The sequence below is a fragment of the Dicentrarchus labrax genome, unplaced genomic scaffold (assembly GCF_905237075.1).
Source record: "Dicentrarchus labrax unplaced genomic scaffold, dlabrax2021, whole genome shotgun sequence".
NCBI classification, from domain to species: Eukaryota; Metazoa; Chordata; class Actinopteri; family Moronidae; genus Dicentrarchus; species Dicentrarchus labrax.
The window spans coordinates 22,956,026-22,973,154 of NW_026136706.1; the positions used below are offsets into that span (position 1 = coordinate 22,956,026).

Genomic DNA, 17,129 nt, shown 5'->3' on the forward strand with positions numbered 1-17,129 from the left:
CAGATGAAGTCATGTAGTACCTGTGAAACATCTCAGGAGTTTATTTGACTGTAAAAAAAACCCAAACAATAAAAACAAAAGGGGCATAGTGTTTGGCATGACAACAAAAACAACCACGGTTTTGTCTCTGAAGCTGTTTTTGTCACAGACGCTGCCTCACCCTGTCATATAATCAGAGTCATCAGTCCTCAGCTGTAGAAATGAAAAAGGAGGCAAGCTTCTCCTTCTCTTTAAATCTGAGAAAGTATCTCCTCAGGCACCCCGTAGCTGCACCCCTCATCTGTGATCTGTGCCTTCTCTCCAACCCCTTTCTTATGGCACATTCCTGCTCTATAAGCAGTAGAAAAAAGGGGACTCGCGTGGGCGTAGAATGGCACCGCATTCAATGAGTCAAATGTGATGACAAAAGTTTTAGTAGTGGTGTGTAGATAATGGTTGCAGCAGTACAGTACATTAACAAAACAGAAACCCCCAGAGTAGACCAGTGCAAGCTTATTTTCATTCTACAGGCTCAAAGCAAACATTTGGACTCAGTGCCAAGTTTCTCTTAAAGGTTAAGGCAGGTGCTAATATATATGTCTTCATATATCCCATGAAAAGACCAACAATCATCAATGAATAATTGCACAAACAAGCATCGCCCATGTAGCAAAACCCTGATATATCTCATTCCTCGGTTCCATAGAGCAATCTGTTGTTGCCCGAAAACAAAATGTCTGCACTGGATGACATGTCCCACTGGTATAGAGGCTCGGGTGGGCCACTGGAATCTTTATATCTTTAACCTTATTTAATAAAAAATCAGTTAATACATTGATCAATAAAAAAAACTTGTTTAATTATATTTATATTGTATATTTGTAGATATACAATATAAACCTAGTTTAAAATTGGTCATTTAGAATCTATTTATGAAATGGAACAAAATTTAATACAAAAATTATCTTAAATTTAAGTTTTTAAACAGTAACAATGCGGAGCAACTACTGGAGCTCTGATTGGCCAGAGTCAAACTGGCACATTGCAGCTGGCCAATCAGAGCTCCAGTAGTTGCTCTGTGTTTTCATGATCTTTTTCAATATTTAATCATTCATTTTGTGTTTCTATATGCATAATTTTAATTCATATTTAATTAATTGAATTAATTAAAATTAATAATGATTGCAGTGGTACAGTCAAACATCGATCCACTGTAGTTCATTTTGAGACAATCCCACATACAACGTCCAGGTGCAATAAATACTCACTAGCTTAGCACAGCAACAGGGTTTTAAATAAACAACAGTCCCAATAAATGCTCTACCTGCTACAAACTACAGCGTTTACAGTGTTTTAAAGGTTTATGACTTCACAACAGACAGAGCCCTGGGGGCTGAGGGTGCAGTGTGTGTAGGGAAGTATTGAGAGATGGACTAACACATTGTTGATGTTGGTCTTTTTAAAATATAAGAACACTGCTAGCCTCATCCTTTAGCCTTTTATCTCAAATATGCTATATTCCTCAATATTCTCAGATAAAACTCGACACTGTCCAGACATTTACTGATTACTGTACTCTGTGACTCAGCCAAGACAAACAGAACCAGCTGTAATGTTTGGTAATAACATCACTAAAAATCACTAAAATCTATGAAACTGCCAGGTCAAAGATAGTGTGTCTGATGACATGCTGAGTAATGCTGTAATATTGAAGAAAACTGCTCGGAAAAGAAACAAAAAAAACAAAAAACAACAGCAGATAAAAGGGCACATTTCCACACGGGCTCGTCTGTCCCTGTCCACAGGATGAGCATCATCACCGTCAGTGTAGAGTTCATATTAAAGGCCTCATCGGAGATCATTGGACATTCATTGGGTCGTACCATCTGATTGAGCAAGCAAGAGGAGGTTGTGGAGCGATGCAGGAAGGGGTGGACGGCTGAAAGAACTGGAGTGCAAAAAGACTAATCCATTCCCAGACTCTAGTCTGCCATTCAAAGAGCACACTCACTTGGTTTTAACACTTTCTTCTCAACGTGAGATTCAAACACACTAGCAAAAGAAACGGTTGACTTCCTGCAGATCGAAAATGCTGAATTTGGTGAAAAGAGAAAGAAAATCGGGCATTCAGGGGCGTCGATCTGCTGAGGCTAAGACCAGGCAACACTAGTGAGGACTTGTGAAATCCCAACATGAGTGATACGGTATGTACGTCTGAATACACATTGGTGTTTATAGATAGCTCTCTAATATATTAATGTACAAAATATAGAATCTTAAAATATTTGATAGGGTTTGGTGTTCTGAAGTCAAAATACAAAATGTCGAAGATTAGAAAAAAGCTCTTCATTGACATCCTCTTTGTGTTTAGTGTGTGTGTATATATGCTGTCCATACTGTAGTGTGAGTTTGTGAATTTATACATTTGACTTTCTGTAAACACTGCGGAGCGTTTTCTGTCTGTTCATACAAAACACAGTCCAACCTGTCTCTGAGGGACCTTCTCACCTGTAAAGACACACTCTCCACCCAACTTACTGCGACTCCTCCATCAATCGGTTAATTACTGATGTGATCAGATATCGATGCAAGGACGGATTAGTGCTGCGGTGCTGGCTGAGTGCACAAACTTGAGAGTTTTGTACCTCTATCACAACAGAAGGGACAAAATGTGTTTTCACATACAGTACATAAAAATTGTATACATACACATAAAACTGTCTGTGTTTTACATGTACACATATACTTCAGCAGGAGAAAGGCAGAGAGAAAGAGAGGAAGTGACGTAGTCCATGTCCTCCTGTGGGTTTGTCGGAAACCCTCAGAAAATCTGACAGACTGAAGCAAATAGAATTTCTTTAAGAACATTTTTCCTTTAGGACCTAGACTTACACAGCCAGCGAAATCTGTCTTTTGCGCACTGATTGGACTTCTTTGGTCTCAATGGCAGATTCAGGCAAGTTAGGCCTCTTCCACTGACTGTCTCCTCCGCAGGCTGAGCTTTAGGATGAATTTTCTCATCCTTTCTCATTGTGGCCTCAGTGGGTTTAAGAAAGGATCAGCACGGTAAGAGGGGACGCTTCAGTCAGTCTCAATCTGCCCGTAAGCTATCCGAGGTCCGTGAGCCTGCTCGTTATGTCGGAGGCAGAGTTAAGGCGCCTACCCCAGGGTGTCTGTTTGTCACTTGGTTGGGGTTAACTGTTAGGGGGTCCACTGGTGAGGAAATAGGTCATCATCTCTCCTTTGCCCTTGACAGTGACCACACCTCTGTACTCTAGTGTGTAGTTATAGGAGCTCAGTACCTGGTGCAGGTCTGCGGTCACCTGAGGACAGAGGGAGGAAGGAACAGTGAGCGGACAGGTTTGTGTCATTACTTTGTCTTCATTTAGCACCTAATGACTCCCAGTCAGCAGTGATTTGGTGATTTATGGAAGATGACTAGATGTCTGGGTTAAAAGCGGGCTCAATTTGTTGGAAATCTTTACTAAGTTTACATAAAATCATTGCTTTAATTGTATTTAACGACTTCTATGGTCCCAGAAAGGATGTCTGAACAATGGTAATAATCTTGATGTCTGGGAAACTAACTCCTTTCAGCTCGCTGGTCTGTACTTGAAACTGGATATTCTACAAATAGATGAAATCTCAGTGGTTACATCCTAGCGTAATCGTGCTGTTGCCTTGTCACTTTTCATGTTCATTAGGGAGCATTGGTTTATATTTTCTCTTGTGTAAATGGTTTTTCAGAAAGTGCAGTGGAGACGGATGAGATGAAATTAAAGGGTTCCATCTGTGTTCAAAGTAGCTTTGAGTTATTAAACTTTAATGATTGCACATCTGATAGACCGAAACCAATATGGCCATTTTTAATTAACATTTTTCATTAACTTGAATAGACTTTTTTGAAATCCAGCCATCAGCCATGCCTGAAAGGCACTTTTGCAGAACTCATGCACATTAGACAAAGAATTTCACATTTTTGACCCAAATAGCTTGAAGCTAACTCCAACATGGCAAAACAAAAGAGCAGTCCTGAGCTCTGCAAATACTCTTCTATTGAGTCATTTCAGTCCAAACATTCATTTTTTCTATTGTGACATAAGGACTGAGATTGTTTGACTTGTTTTTAATGTTTTTTAACTTTAAACAAATTCATATTGAGAGAAATCTCTATTAATAACCACAGAGTGATTTTCAGTGGCAGTTCTTTAGTGTTGTTCGTTGTCACCAAGCTGATGACTGTTGTTCAAAACACTCAGTATAAATTTAAGTAATAGGCTGAATTCAAACTAGTGCATCTGTTGGTTATGGACCAAAGTAAAAAAGTAAAGTAACATTATCTATCTAAATATTCTAAAATGATGTAATTGAAATGTTATTTTACGTTATTTATACGTTATATAGGCAGTGTGATGTTACACTTCACCTGGATCCTCTCCGGTACACCTGTGCTGTCCATACGACTCGCCACGTTCACTGTGTTACCCCAGATGTCGTACTGAGGCTTCCTGGCCCCAATCACCCCGGCAACCACAGGGCCAATGTTAAGACCTACGAAAGGAAACAAGTATTACGTGCATAAGACTGAACTGCTACTTAACCAGTCAGACTTAGGGCCCTATCTTGCCGATCTGAAACGCAAGTATCAAACGCAAAACGCAAGTAGCTTTGTGGGCGGATCTCGGGCGCTGTTGCTATTATGCCGGCGGGATAAATGACTCTTGTGCCCGGCGCAAATCTAAAATGGGTTGGTCTGAAGTAGCTACATTAGTCATAGGTGTGGTTTGGGCGTAAGGTGCAATAAACCAATCAGAGCGTCATCTCACATTCCCTTTAAAAGCAGGCGCGCTTGTCCCATGGCGGATTGATATTATAACGGCCGAGGAGACCGGCGTTCTCGTCAGGGCCGTAAAAGACCGAGAAGTGACATTATTGACATGAAATAAATGTAACACAGCCATACAATAAATCCAAACAATGTAACGCAGCTTGCAGGAAGAAGCCCCTGGCCTCGGGAGCAGTGCGCAAGGGCCAGCTGAGGAGGGAGCGGTGCAAACACCAAGGAGCAGAGGATTCAGACCCGCTACACGCCGGAGGACCACCCGTTCCTGCAGCAAACCGGGTTTGACATGCTGGAGCGGGAGCTGTCCGGGATGCGGCAAAGTATTAATGCCCGTCCTGACCGGGTGGCGATGTTGCTGCTGCCTCTCAGGCGCATCTCCTCAAGTATGCACCATTAAAATAGCATCTGAATAAGCGCCACTGACTTTAGACTAGGTCTTTCCTGGTCTGTGGCGGAATTGTTTTCTGAAACAGCAAAATAGCACCAGGGAACGTTTGCGCCGGAACACGCCTCCTCTTTTCGCTGAACCGCCCCCCTGAGAGCAAGTTCATTCACTAATTTAAGGACGTGCGTCGGTGGAGGGAAACTTCCAATGTGCGTCGAGTGCAAAATAGGAATTATACAAGCGCCAGTGTACAAAGTCAGTTGCGCTGAGTGCAAGATAGAGCCCTTAGACCATAAATGGATGCAAAAACTATTTATTCTATGAATTCTTTTTTTACATAACTTGGCTGGCAAAATGATATTTATTGTGTCAGGTTCTTTAATCTTTTCTTTCTCTCCCAAAATGGATCAATATCAGTTTGGAAGTAACCGTTTCAGTCAATAACAATTTCACTCCATCTGCATCCCCATTAGATGTACAAAATCGCTTCTTTCTTTTCTGCAGCTCACCTATTTTCATCTTGAAGTTGTTAAAGGAGTGCTCATTGATGTATTTCATTTGGTCCATCAGCCTCATGGCGTAGTCGGCCAGGGCACGGATGTGCGAGCGCCCAACCTTGTCATATGTGGAGTCATTGAGGCCGGAGGCCGCCATGTAGGTGGAGCCGATGGTCTTGATCTTCTCTAGCTGACGGAACTGTTCCTCACTGATGATCTAATGGTGGCAGGAGAAGGAAGGATTAATCTATAAAGTATATATATTTAGAAGGGTTTGGGTTAAGGTTCATTGGATCTTATTCTAATAACCATATTCCTTGAGCTCCAGTCAAACAATTTATATTTTTTATTTCATTTGTCTTTTTATAGAACCAAGGACCAATGTACAAAACATTTAAATAGTCAAAAGATTTAGATCTGAAACATCAACATTTCTGATATTCATATTCAGTCAAATCACTTTTTTTTTTTTTTTTTTTTTTTGCCTGCTGAAGATTGACAGGAAAAAGGGGAGAGAGAGAGAGAGAGAGGGTATGACAATCAATAATAAAGCACCACTGACATCAGTGGATCCCACAGTGGAAGCCACAGATTTATGCCCTCACTCACTCACACACACAAACACATTTGTTCACGTCCCACCTCATCAAAGTCTGCAATGATCTCGTTGAGCAGCCGCAGACACTCCACTCCCTCATTGTTGCCCTCCAGCTCTACGTAGAACTCTGAGAAGTTGCTGATGGAGGCGAACATGACCGCCACGCACTCGCACGACTGGTAGTAGAGCTCGTCGTTACGTCGCTCTCGCTGCAAGAAGTGGGCTGCCACGTCTTTGGGCAGGATGTTGTGGAGCAGACGGCGGTTGTAGGCCTGCAGCTCCTCCATTTCCTCCTTCTCCTCTGTGGCCTGAAATAGAATCATGTTTTGGGGGGAAAACCCAATACTGTTGAGTATCTGGAGTAGTATATAACGACTACCGCACGCGTTGCTATAAAATTTGGTACAGATATTCATGGTCCCCAGAGGATGAATCCTTATGACTTTGGTGAACTCCTGACTTTTCATGTAGCACCATCAGTTATCTTTTCTGTTAACGCTGACGCCACCCTCCGGTTAGTTTTTACATTTGCTTCACATCGACTGCTAAAGATCAAAACCAAACTTTTATCCTCCTCACTCTAACTATCAGTGACAGCAGTGAGCTGTCAAATAAAGACCCCTCCAGCAGATTAAAGCAGTCTAGATAAATAATATGTTTATCCCCTTGATTGGATTACCAACCACCGGCAGCACATCCTGCTTCAGCAACTCCATGAGATGTCAGAACCCTGGAGGATCCCTTAAGACATTTTCTGATTGTTGAATAAATACTTCACTTAAATTGATTAGAGCAACACTAACCCCCAGTAGGCCAGAGAGGTGGCCCTGGAATTGTTTTGAGCTTGTTCCTTCTCTGAGGACAACCGCGGCAGCCCCATTTGGATTCATGACAGTTACAATGGATTCCAGTGGGCAGCCAGAGTCACAACAACAGAAACCTCTGAGACCTCTCACAGTTTCTTCACAACAAAAGCTAGATACACTACTTCTGTGTCACACTATTAAGCCATTTATTGGTTGTTATGGCTGCCATCCTCCATGACGAAGCAAGAAAGTTTCAGAGCCACCGTTTGAGCCAATAGGGGATGAGTACATACTTAAAAGATACATTTTTGGCAGATTAGTCCTTTAAATAAACATGCACATAGTCAGAGGTTGTCATCTGTTTTTTTCTCAAGGGAGCTGGTCTTATGTAACACGAGCCGGCATGGCAGATGCCAGAGAAGGAGAGAGTGTGAGAGTGGAATATGGAGGCAAGCGGCGTACTGCAAATGAATGCAAAGAGCAGCGTTGAGACCATGATGGCCCCTTGTTCTTTCTGTCAGCATCTATTTGCTAACCTAAATGAGCTGAAACCAACAGCAAGCTCAGTGCACGGATGTTGGAATGGGATGGAGGACTGGAGCGGACCTGACTGAGCTGGCCCTGCTACGCTGTCAAGTGGGCTGCTGGCAGACAGCTAGTCGAGCTCGCTGGGGTTCTGGTAAGGCCTCCGTCCTTTTCTTGTTGATTGACGACAAAGACATTTCTCTCTGGATGGGATGTTAGTATCTGGTACAATCATTACCACTAAGCTAGTGATAATTCAATCCCCTAGACCTAAAACAAATTAGTTTTTTCTGTGCCGTGACAATGAGTGCAATAATAATAAGAAGAAAACAACTGCAATGCAACAAACTACTGTTTTTATCATGTTTTATCCAACATGTCTCAGCAGTTTAGACAGATCTTGCTCAGAAAACTTATTGTGCAACAAACTGTCCAACAAAGGGGGAAAAATATCAGCTTTCTTGATGGCAACGTCTTGTAGAGTTCCCTAAAGGATCATTAAACCAACAGCACACGCACAAACACAAACTTGATTCATTCACTTAAGGGGACAATAACTAATATTTGTTCGCTAGAGACCTAGCCTTACCTTAATCCTAAACAAAGCTGTAAAAATGAATGATTTACATGGTAGGGATCTACTTTTTGTCCCACAAATGAATACACACCTGCAGCTTCCAGAGGAAATCGAGCCTGGCCGTGGACTCCACCTGCTGGGCGTGAAGGTAGAGGGCGAGAACGAAGACGGTGATGACCACCGGGGTCATGATCTTCAGAGGAACCTTGGAGTCCATCACACAGCTGGAGGTCAGCACAAACACACGTTAGGTTTTTTAGAACTGAAGAGCCATCAAACATACAGGCGTAACATAACATTATACTCTGTGGGTGTAACTATGTACCTTGCAGGAACACTGTGACACAAAAACAAGCTGCCCTCTAAATCTTGGCTCATTACTGTTAGCATCTGTTGCCAGCAGGTCATTATAGTTACATTTGTGCCAGCACAGTGATAATGATGCTGTTAGCTTAATCAGATGATAGAGGTGATGCTTTGGGTCTCTGTGGTAATAGAAGTTGCCATCAGTCTCACCTTGTTCCATTCATGTGCTCGCTGCGAGGGGAGGAACAGAGAAGAGCTAATCAGCGGTAAGAACGTCTGCACACGCTCAAAGATTTCAACATTACGGGCGTAACAACGCTCACATACGGCAGTAACAAAGTGACTCACACAACGTTGATGGCGTTGGCCATCACCAGCAGGTCCTGGTTGTCAAAGAGGTTCACTGTGGGCACCTCCAGGATGAGGATGTAGAGCAGCTCGATGAAGAGCATGAGGAAGAGTTTACCGATGCTGCTGATCTGCAGGAAGACGGAGCTGGCCAGCAAGCTCAGCAGCACGCAGGACGAGAAGTACTGAGGGAGGAAGACGGAGAGAGGGGACATTAGAAAGGTAGTCAAGCTTCATGGTGTGACTGAATGAGTCACATCCAGAGGTATTATATAACATAACACCTGATTAACCCACAATTTCGACCACTTAACTTAATTTACTGTGCAAACCGAGTGTTAACATTTATACCTGCAATTACCCTCACTTAGTATCCATTGTTTTGCTACCAAAATTATATCACTTGTCAGAGAAATCTCATTGAAATCTTAAAATACACGTTTACAAGTGCCTCACTACAACAGATTGAACATTTTTATTTGTTTTATTGGAGTGATGTATTGTTCTAAGAGCACTAAGGTACTTGAGGTGTTACAGCCTCACTGTGCTGTTTCTCGCCAGACATTCAGACCAAAACCAAAATTACATTTAGCCTCATTATGCCTCCACGCAGGCATTATTCTTTCGGGCTGTCCGTACGTCGGTCTGTACGTCTGTACCATTCTTGTGAACGCTATATACGTCAGGAACGTCTTGCGGCAATTTCTAAAAATTTGGTACAAACGTCCACTTGGACTCAAGGATGAACTGATTTGATATTAGGGGTAAAAGGTCACGGACACTGTGACATAACTTAATTGATGACCATATTTCACTTCCTAATGTTCTGGAAAAACACTTTTTTGGCCATTATTCAACACCGTAACTCAGGAACAGAGGGAGAGACTGTGTTGATCGGACACTAAATAGGTGACACTGTTGAGTCAAAGGTCAATGATCATTGTGAGCTCAGAACATGTTCCGATTCCAGATTTCACACACGCAGACTAGGACGACACAATGAGTAAACAATAACTAGCACAGTGCGGGCTTTCATCTTTCCATCTCGTCCATTCTGCCTTTTCACAAATCTTGTGACTGCATTTTGGAGTGTGCCTAGCTAACAGTGATCCTGTGGGTGAGTTTAACCTAAAGACAGCCACTGCATCTAAAAATGCCAGGAGAAAACAAAAGCAACAAATTTTAAATAGCTATACCAAGAATCCATCTTTGCATAGTAAGTACATGTGTAATGTAGATTCACTGAAATATACTTAATTATACTATACTGAAATATAACACTATACTGATATTATACCTTTTAATTAAATTCCTTGGGAGTCTTCACCACATGGACATGGATGTAAACTGCAGCATTACTAGCCATTGGAAGCGTACAACCGTGGCACGGTTATTCTAATTTTACCCATAAATTTGACTGCTTGACTGGCATAATATCAAGCAAATTTTGACATGACGACATGCAAGCTGATTTGCCTAAACATTTTTAACATGTATGTTTGATCAACAGTCCACAGTTGGTGGAAATTCAAAAATTCAACTCAAATGAGCCACAAATTTGTTTAAAAGCAGTAAAGCTAACTTTAAGCATTCCTGCAGGGAAAATCTCTGTTAAATATTAGTAACAGTAACTCTGTTTTGCCTCATTTACTCTTACTTGCAAATGGTCACGGCACCTCTACATTCGCTTGTTGTTGAAATCAATCATATAATAAATAATGTTTGTTTGCTTTAAAACAAGCCCTAAAAGGCAAATAAAATACACACACACACACACACACACACACACACACACACACACACACACACACACACACACGTACGTACCTCAGGGAAGCTGCAGATGAGAGCGTTGTCTGCACAGGGGCTGTGTTGTGTGTCCAGGCTGAAGTTGAGGAGGCGGGCGTGACAGATGTTCACACTGTCCAGACTGATGTTGAGCTCCCTCTTGATGCAGTCCCGCAGGTCGTGGCTGCTGCAGGTGAACTGAACAAGGTCAAAGGTAAGTGAGGATATGTCAGAGAATCAGGCGAATTGTTTTTGAATAAGACTGCAAAGAGCTCAGTGCTTTAAAAATGGTCTCATAAGGAGAAGATTCTGTTAAGTGAGAACTCACAATATTGATGAAAGCAGAAAGAAAGACGATGATGATAGTGAAGACGCCCACCAGGGTGCTGTTCAGTCTGGACTGGACTATCCTTTTGGAAAGTGTCTGCAAGGGGACTGGGAAGAGCTGGGAGCACGGGAAAAACAGGAGGACAGAGGGAGCAAGGAGTGAGTGATTGGTACAGACAGTAAGACAGAAAAACAAGACTTTGACGTAATTTTGCTTATTTTAATCTGAAGCCACTAGATAAATAAATCCCTAAATACATAATGCAGATCGGCAGGTCAGTTTCTGAGTTACCATTGGTCACCTTATCACCACCAAAAATACTCTCCATAGGTTTAGCATATGTACGTAAGTGGAAGTGATTTTTCCAAAATAGAAACGTTACTCATCAGTTAAAACCATCAACAGAAGCTTCACAAATCTCTTACGTCCCTCATGACCTGTCAGCAGGTGGTTAGAGCGGGAAATGGATGGAAAAAAAGCTTCCTTCGCCAGGTGAGCTCTGCCTTTGGCGTCACACCCATGCCATTAAGGCTGTCATGGGATTTGCACTACATGATTATCGTGGCCAAAAGAACTCACCATAATAATAATAATAATAATAATAATAATAATAATATTACCATGATATCTGATATTTGAGGAAAAAAATTGTATAAGTCAGTTCATCTTTTACTGTGTCTTTGTGTTAACCACAAAGTGAGAGCATATCAACATAATAGCGGCAATATTTAATTCAAAGCGTCTTACATTCATGCCTGATGTTTAGAGGTTCCAACCCAATTGTGGTCATATTAGGCTTCTGTCGGGCCACATTGCACCACAAAAAGGATGTGATTGGTTTGATTCTGATGTATGTAATAAATAAATATTAAGCAGAGCAATCACAGCCTGTTAACAGACTGTACGAGTGAGACAAAGTGCAAATTCAAGGTACACGCTAGCCTTCAAGTCTCCTGGATCTGGCAGGAATGAATAGGAAACACATTCTTAAATGTGTCACCAAAAACATGTATCACAAGATTTTTACGATTCTGGCTGTATATGCCAATTCTTTTTTCTTTTTTTTTATCGACTGAGTCTTATATAGGTTTATAGTGGCTTATTCTACTGCCAGGATTACATAGAATCTAAACCCATTTTAATACAATTTTTATTGTGCAAACTGCAATGTGTATTTCAAAATTGTTATACGAACACTATAAACAGACAATACTCAATATTTAAGTATTCAACAAAGTATTTCTCAAATGTTCTATTGCATAAGAACGAAACAAATGAGTTACAGCAGTTGTTTCAGCTATGCACCAATGGTGGTATATGAAAAATTCATATCATACAGGAAATTAAAACTAGTATACTGGTTCATCCAGTAGATCGCCAAGCACTAAAGCCATACCGCCTTTGTTTGAAGTGAAAGGGAGACTGAGCAAATATTCTGAGCTTAACAGTAATGTGGCGGTACTCTTAAAGCCAAAACTGATGTGAACTGAATAGCTCTGAAATGAACTGTGTTGTCTGAATATTAAAAAGACACACAGCTGATCCTATAGATACACACCATCACACTGACACAAATACGACGGACTGAGATACACAAATCCCACATCCAAGTGAGCTCTGTTCTTTTGGGATAAAGGATTATGTAATGTGTATTTTCAAATCCCAAACAAACTCTACATAATCTATAAATTGTAGCTCGGCAAAGTGAAGTTGAATGGCGACATCTGCACTTTGTATTAAGGAATTTAAAGTTAAAATCATCTTGCTATGAGGTCAAGAGCAGACTATGTTTAAATTTCTAGATCACTGAAATGATCTGTAATCAACAGCAAGTACAGCATCAAACCACAGCCTGATAAAAGATTGAACAGATCTGTCTCTGTGATGTCTGATACTGAAGTTCCCTAACAAAGAAACAAGAACCAGTCCTTCTCTTATCGCTTAAGAAAAAGACTAATGTGTTAGATCTGCACAAGGCGTCAAGTTTATCTGTTTTTATTCAACACAAGCAGAGACGACTCACCCCAAAACAGCAGTACACGGTTGAGACGAACATGACAGCCATCAGGATAATGAGACAGGTGATGAAGAAGCCCATCATCAGACTGGAGCTGCGGACGACACAGTTAGGATGTCATTATACGCATATGGTGTTTATTTCTGGCTGCTTTTAATGTTTTACTATTTGTTTTTTACTGTGGTATTAGAGGTAACACTGTGGGCAGCAGCATCTGCTTCACTCTCTCTGACCTTGTGTCAATGTAAATAATATGGAAGCAGGCAATATGTGTGTGTGGGCACGACAGGTAATGATAATAGCCAGGAGGCGATTAAGTGTAAATACATTGAGAATGATCAAACAGATTAAAACAGATACACAGAGAGAGGAGGAGGAGGTTAAGAGACAGGGAAAGACTCTGAGGAAGGCTGAGAGGTAAAGACAGGAATAAAAGACGAGAGGGGAGTGGTCGTGTGATGAAAGGATCTAGTAGAAAGGTTAATAAAGGGGCGCCCAGTTAGCTAAATCGGTAGAGCTGGTGACCCATATACGGAGTTGCTGCAGCGGCCCGGGCTCGAATCCGACCTGTGGCCCTTTCCTGCGTGTCATCCCCTCTCTCTCCACCCACCTTTCCTGTCTGTCTACAGCTGCCTCTATAAAAAATAAGGTTAATAGAAAGGTTAATAAAGAGACAGGCTAAAGAAGATCAATACTGGGAGATGGGCAGGGAGAATAGTCTGAATGTAGGAGATAAAAAAAGGAGGAGGGTTCGCCTCGAGACAAAATCTGCCAGAGCCTCTTGAATCTGGCTGCTGCTCAGCTGCAGTTACGCTGATTTTGATTTTAAATTCTCTTTTAAAACTCATGTATTCCGCTTTTTGTGTTGTGAAAATGACTTCTTTATTTTCTTTCACTTTCATAATTCTGGTTGTGAGGCTACAGACGAAAAAGAACGTCAATAGATCCTGTGAGGGATAAAGCAATGTGCAGGATTTGTGAGGCTCCAAAGATTAAAAGCAGACACTGAAGGTTTGTTAATGAGAATGTCATTCATTTTTAATATTATCCCAACATAACTCACAGCACTTTCTAAGAACATATTGTAACCATTTTTAAAGGCTGTATAACAACTATTTATGTAAGTTATGGATTAATTAATAGTTAATAAAAATGCTTACTAGATGGGTTATTATTAATTATTAATTATTAAGACATTAATAAGGCCAACCTATGGGTTGCAACATAACTTTTTTTTCTTTAGTTGTACCAATAATTTCTATTGTAATATTAACATTGTATAGTGATTGCACCCAGTAACACAAGTACAAGTGGTGAGATAATCAGACAGGTTGTAAACAAATCCCCTTTCAGAAATAACCAAGTTATTTAAAGAAGAAAACAACTGTGAAAGTGAACTCATTACCCAAACTGTCCATCAAAGTTCACAGCTGAGTTCCTGTTTTAACTTTGACCTAATGTGCTTCGCGTAACTGTGTGCACACAGTTTTCCTCTCCAATGCGGAATCATTAGCAACATTATGGGTGCACTGAGTTTCACCTCCAAATAAAGTGGTTTGGATATTGGTCTCAACTGTCAGCTTGTGTACAACCTGTCTGATTATCTGACTCACAGGAGCGAATCACAGGGGTGCTTGAGAATTGGGCAGCAGTGAATAACATTAAATACCGACAGAGAAATTAGGAAATGGGGCTATTATGATGGGAGTAGTAATGTTGTCCAGTTAAAATAAATAGAGAACTAAGTATGTTTAACTGTGAGCTAAACATGTGCCCACCCTTACATTTTTTGAAATATTTGTTTTCTGACAGTCCCCTACAGGTTTTGACGATGTCTGACTTAAAGCTGCAGAAGAAACCTTTCATAGAATTAACTTTTTGTCATACTTGCTGAAACTTTCACTATTTCCTGTCAGTAATACATGAGACAGATAATCTGTGAAAAAAATCAGGTTCCTCTGGCTCTTCCTAGCGCTCCTAATGGCATTCGGAATCTGAGTTGCTAATGGGGGCATATGTCAGCGAGTCTACTCTGGAGCATTTCAAAGTGCTGACTCACGGTGGAACAATGACGATCTGGATGAAGCAGATGAAGAGAAAGACGAGGGAGGCGCAGGCCACATAAGCCCCGAACCTGGAGTCCACCTGTTTGGAGTACTGCAGGAGGGAAGAAGAAGAGGAGAATGAAACAGATGCAAAAATCAATTAGCCAAAAAATGAGTAACAAAATGAGGACTTTACACTTGACACGGACTTCACCATGTATCTATACATTTAGGTTTACGTTATCGGGAAAAAAATCAAAAGTTGAGAGAGTTATGAGGAAACATTGTCACACAACTTAAAACAAGGTTGAATGTTTTATGTAATTGCAAGTCTGCTTTGGCACTTGATAGTCTTGACATCCTATTTGGACTTGCCCCATACATTAAGCCTTAAAAACAGCTCTGCAGACAGTTCAAAAGCCCTTCTGATCTTCTCTAAGTCTTCACTTCCTCACACTTTTACCGTGACAGGAGGAAAGTGACTGGAACTTGAAAACATGACTCCCCCAAAACTCATTTGTGACGCCCCGAGCTCTAACCTTTCTTCTCAGCCTGTCCTTCACTGTCAAAAGCAGTTTACTTCCTCCTTCCTTTAGCAACGTCTCTTCCTCCTTTAAAACCCGGTTCCTCCCTTTCTCTGTTATACTTTGCTTTGACTGACTTCCTCAAGGGACAGAGAAGAGCGAGCAGGAGAGAGCTTTTTGCACGGGGAAGATTGCTTGTCACAGCCAATTATTTGCTTCTATATTGGCAGTGTGTGTCACTATGTGTGTGCTTGTGTGCATGTCCTAACCTTTTTCTCCAGGTCAGGCTCTCTGAAGGTGAGCAGGAACTTCTTGACGTGTTCGGAGCGCAGACGGTCGATGCTGCGTGCGTCGATGGCGCGGCCCAGGAACTCATCCACCTCGTCCTCTGGGTTTAGGTTTTCCTGCGTGTTCCTGAAAATGAAATGCCTGAATAACAGGCGACATTTACATCTCAGGATGACTGAAAAGCCTCTTGAAACTCAGTATCTTCCCAGAAAAACACCTGCAACCGAGGAGCTAATTGCCTTTTCACAAGGTAGAAACCACTGCAAATCATTTATAATTGTTGTATGGTCACCCTAACAGCCTACCCTGAGGTGCAGTAATATTTAGCTAATCATATGCAAAGAGAAAAGACTCCCCTCAATCCCAAAAGACTCTGATGAGCCGATTCATCTTGGACTAATCTCAGAATCTGCAAAGTGTCACTTACATTCTTCAGCCTTATTGACAAGCACAAAGCAGCTGATGGAGATGTCATGCTACTCTGAGCACAGTAATTAGCTGGTGCAGAGCAGGTAGAGCACTCCCTCTGAAAACAGCTGCCTGCTGCGGCCGAAAAACTACGCTATGAAAACACATTCATACAGATGTATAAGTTCTTATAGAAAGAAGAGAAATAACAAGGAAAGATGCAACAAACATCCCTGGCCCGACCTGAACTATTAACATTGCAGTTCACAGTTATCATCTTAACCCCCAAGCTCTGGAGATGCCCCTAAAAAGAGCCTTATTCCTTGGCAATTAAGGCCTTAATATAGTGACAAATATATAGGGTTTGTTTTAGTGCTGGATTTCTGCCTAGGGTCATGGTTAACATTCAGGCTATGATATTATTATTATTATTATTATTATACTGGACTAAATGTGTCCGCTGACGACAACCAGCCTCTGACTGCATCAGTTGTACAGACAGATTTCAAACTGTGATATCGTATCTAGTGATGCCTTCTCATGGAACACTATAAAAACACAGCATGTACTTCCTCTCAGCTCCAAAAGCTGTCTGCATAAGAAGTAGGATCTGTGCTGTAGCCCGGGGCAGAGGCTGTTGGCGTGCACACTCCTGCTCAGTGTGATGTCAGAACAAACTCGCAGATACAGAACAGTTTGGGAGGAGAAGAGGAGGACAACTTCGTTATAAATGACGGCAGTTTTATGATCACTGACAGCCTTCGGGTTAAACATCCCCTCCTCTCCTGTTTTATATTCTGGATGAGATGAGTCATTGCAGCTCTACCTGACAGTGGTAGGCAATATCATCTTTGATTTTAGACAAAA

General features: G+C 41.4%; 1 protein-coding gene across 2 annotated transcripts in view; it reads right to left on the reverse strand.

Moving 5' to 3' along the window:
- Positions 1–17: 17 nt before the first annotated feature.
- The window catches only part of adcy5 (adenylate cyclase 5), an 85,470-nt gene continuing 68,358 nt past the window's right edge, over positions 18–17,129 (reverse strand). The window contains exons 10-21 of one of the 2 annotated variants that reach the window (XM_051404306.1): positions 15,836–15,980; positions 15,057–15,154; positions 13,004–13,091; positions 10,981–11,097; positions 10,692–10,850; positions 8,865–9,049; positions 8,727–8,747; positions 8,302–8,434; positions 6,347–6,610; positions 5,717–5,921; positions 4,406–4,530; positions 18–3,302 (exon numbers count right to left, since the gene is read on the reverse strand). In XM_051404306.1, coding sequence (XP_051260266.1) covers positions 3,174–3,302; positions 4,406–4,530; positions 5,717–5,921; positions 6,347–6,610; positions 8,302–8,434; positions 8,727–8,747; positions 8,865–9,049; positions 10,692–10,850; positions 10,981–11,097; positions 13,004–13,091; positions 15,057–15,154; positions 15,836–15,980 — 1,669 coding nt within the window. In that variant the 3' untranslated portion in view covers positions 18–3,173. Of the gene's footprint in view, positions 3,303–4,405; positions 4,531–5,716; positions 5,922–6,346; positions 6,611–8,301; positions 8,435–8,726; positions 8,748–8,864; positions 9,050–10,691; positions 10,851–10,980; positions 11,098–13,003; positions 13,092–15,056; positions 15,155–15,835; positions 15,996–17,129 lie in introns of both variants that reach the window. The other variant, XM_051404305.1, reaches the window with a different exon arrangement.